Source organism: Phytophthora parasitica (assembly GCF_000247585.1).
Source record: "Phytophthora parasitica INRA-310 unplaced genomic scaffold supercont2.169, whole genome shotgun sequence".
Taxonomy (NCBI): Eukaryota; Oomycota; class Peronosporomycetes; order Peronosporales; family Peronosporaceae; genus Phytophthora; species Phytophthora nicotianae.
Window position 1 is genome coordinate 8,035 of NW_008649155.1, and position 1,550 is coordinate 9,584.

General features: G+C 44.4%; 1 protein-coding gene across 1 annotated transcript; it reads right to left on the reverse strand.

Moving 5' to 3' along the window:
* Window positions 1-1,161: 1,161 nt before the first annotated feature.
* Window positions 1,162-1,470, reverse strand: PPTG_19745 (hypothetical protein; the record flags this gene model as incomplete). Its single annotated transcript, XM_008918268.1, has 1 exon — window positions 1,162-1,470. One exon carries the CDS (start codon window positions 1,468-1,470, stop codon window positions 1,162-1,164), a length of 309 nt encoding a protein of 102 aa, XP_008916516.1.
* Between the last annotated feature and the right edge of the window lie 80 nt (window positions 1,471-1,550).

Consider the following 1,550-nt stretch of genomic DNA (forward strand, 5'->3'; position numbering starts at 1 on the left):
CGTGTGATGCTGCTAATCGAAGCACTTCTGACACAAGAAGAACTTAAGCGAGCTCATAACTCTTCTGATGCAGCAAGGCTTTTATTCGAGCAGATTAAAGGCCGTCTTCCGTTCGCGTCAACTTCAGGTATGGGGAGGAGTCGAACGTTGGATCAGTTGTCGTGGAGGACGTAAGCACACAAGCTTAAGGCACTAATTAATTAACCTCTTGCCTTTTACCCAGTTGCATTGTTGTTTGTCGTTCAAAATTATTATAGTGCAAACTGCACGGCGATTTCTAGTACATCTTTGCATGTCAACGCTTATACTAGACTTTTGTATACCAGTCATTTTTGCATGTTGGGAATTCACCGTGCATTTTGCACGCCGATTTGTATAGAAACCGCCAGATTTGCACGGCGTTTTCTCTAGAAGTCCAGATCTCTATTTGTAATGCTACTCACTCAGCTAGTTGTGGTACGATATTATTAGAGGATGCTGTGAGTAGACTAAGGGCCAGGTACCCGACCTGCATTCTTGCCAATGTCGAAGCTCCAATTGTTTTGCCAGTTCGACGAACTTCTGCGGTTAAATGCGGTCTTCTAATCGAAGACAGGAGGGACTTAAAGTGTTGTAGTTGTTTGTTCTCGTTCGTATACTGTCGAGAAGGAACCTAAGTAGTTTGGGCCAAGAACAACGCGCAAGCGCCGCACAGTTGATAGGAAAAGGAGGTAAACCAAGCAAAAAGGTGACAGAGTAACCTGACGTCTTGCCCACGAACGGAACACTCTTTAGATCCTCCGTGGTGTAATTTACCGTGGTCATGCTGTACGATATCGCTGCAAGGGACTAATATCACTCGAGTTCCATTCACCTGCGCTATTTGCACAGTTTTATAGTTTTTGTTAACATGCAGTGCTCGAAATTTCAGAGCGCAGTATGATAAACTAATTTTTATAAGCTTAAAGCGTTCTTAGAAAAATAAAATGTATTTTATAATTGAGTCCCACGAGACGAAAATAAACTATATTTATTTTTTAAAAAAATAAGTTTTCCAAACTATTTGCTTCAAAAGGACTGCTATTCTTTGACGGTACCTCCGTCAAGCTCAGGCAGAATGAAATAAATTTCAGAGGAACGCGAGTAAGTAACTATTTCGAAGCGGTTGTTGCAATACCAAGCTTAGCCCAAGGTTTGCGCTGCCGCTACCAAAACCTGACCACACTTCAGATCGGAAGCGCAATTGTGAGGGTATAACGATGACGTCTTCTCAGTCTGGATGGTGCTATGCGTAATACCCTTCGACAGAAGATAATGCTGGGTTGCATGCAGCGCGACTTCGACATCGTCCGCGACGATATGCACACTCAGTGACGATAATCCAGCACTCAGCGGCCAAATGTGCAGATCGTGTACTCCTACCACCGACGAACATGCTCGGAGTCCGAACTCGATGTCTTCGGTGTTGATACCTTCAGGGCTTCCCTCCATCAGAATGTGGAGGCTGTCACGAACGATTCCGACCGTTGTAAACAATACCAGTGCCGAGAAGATAAACGTCGCGATCGGGT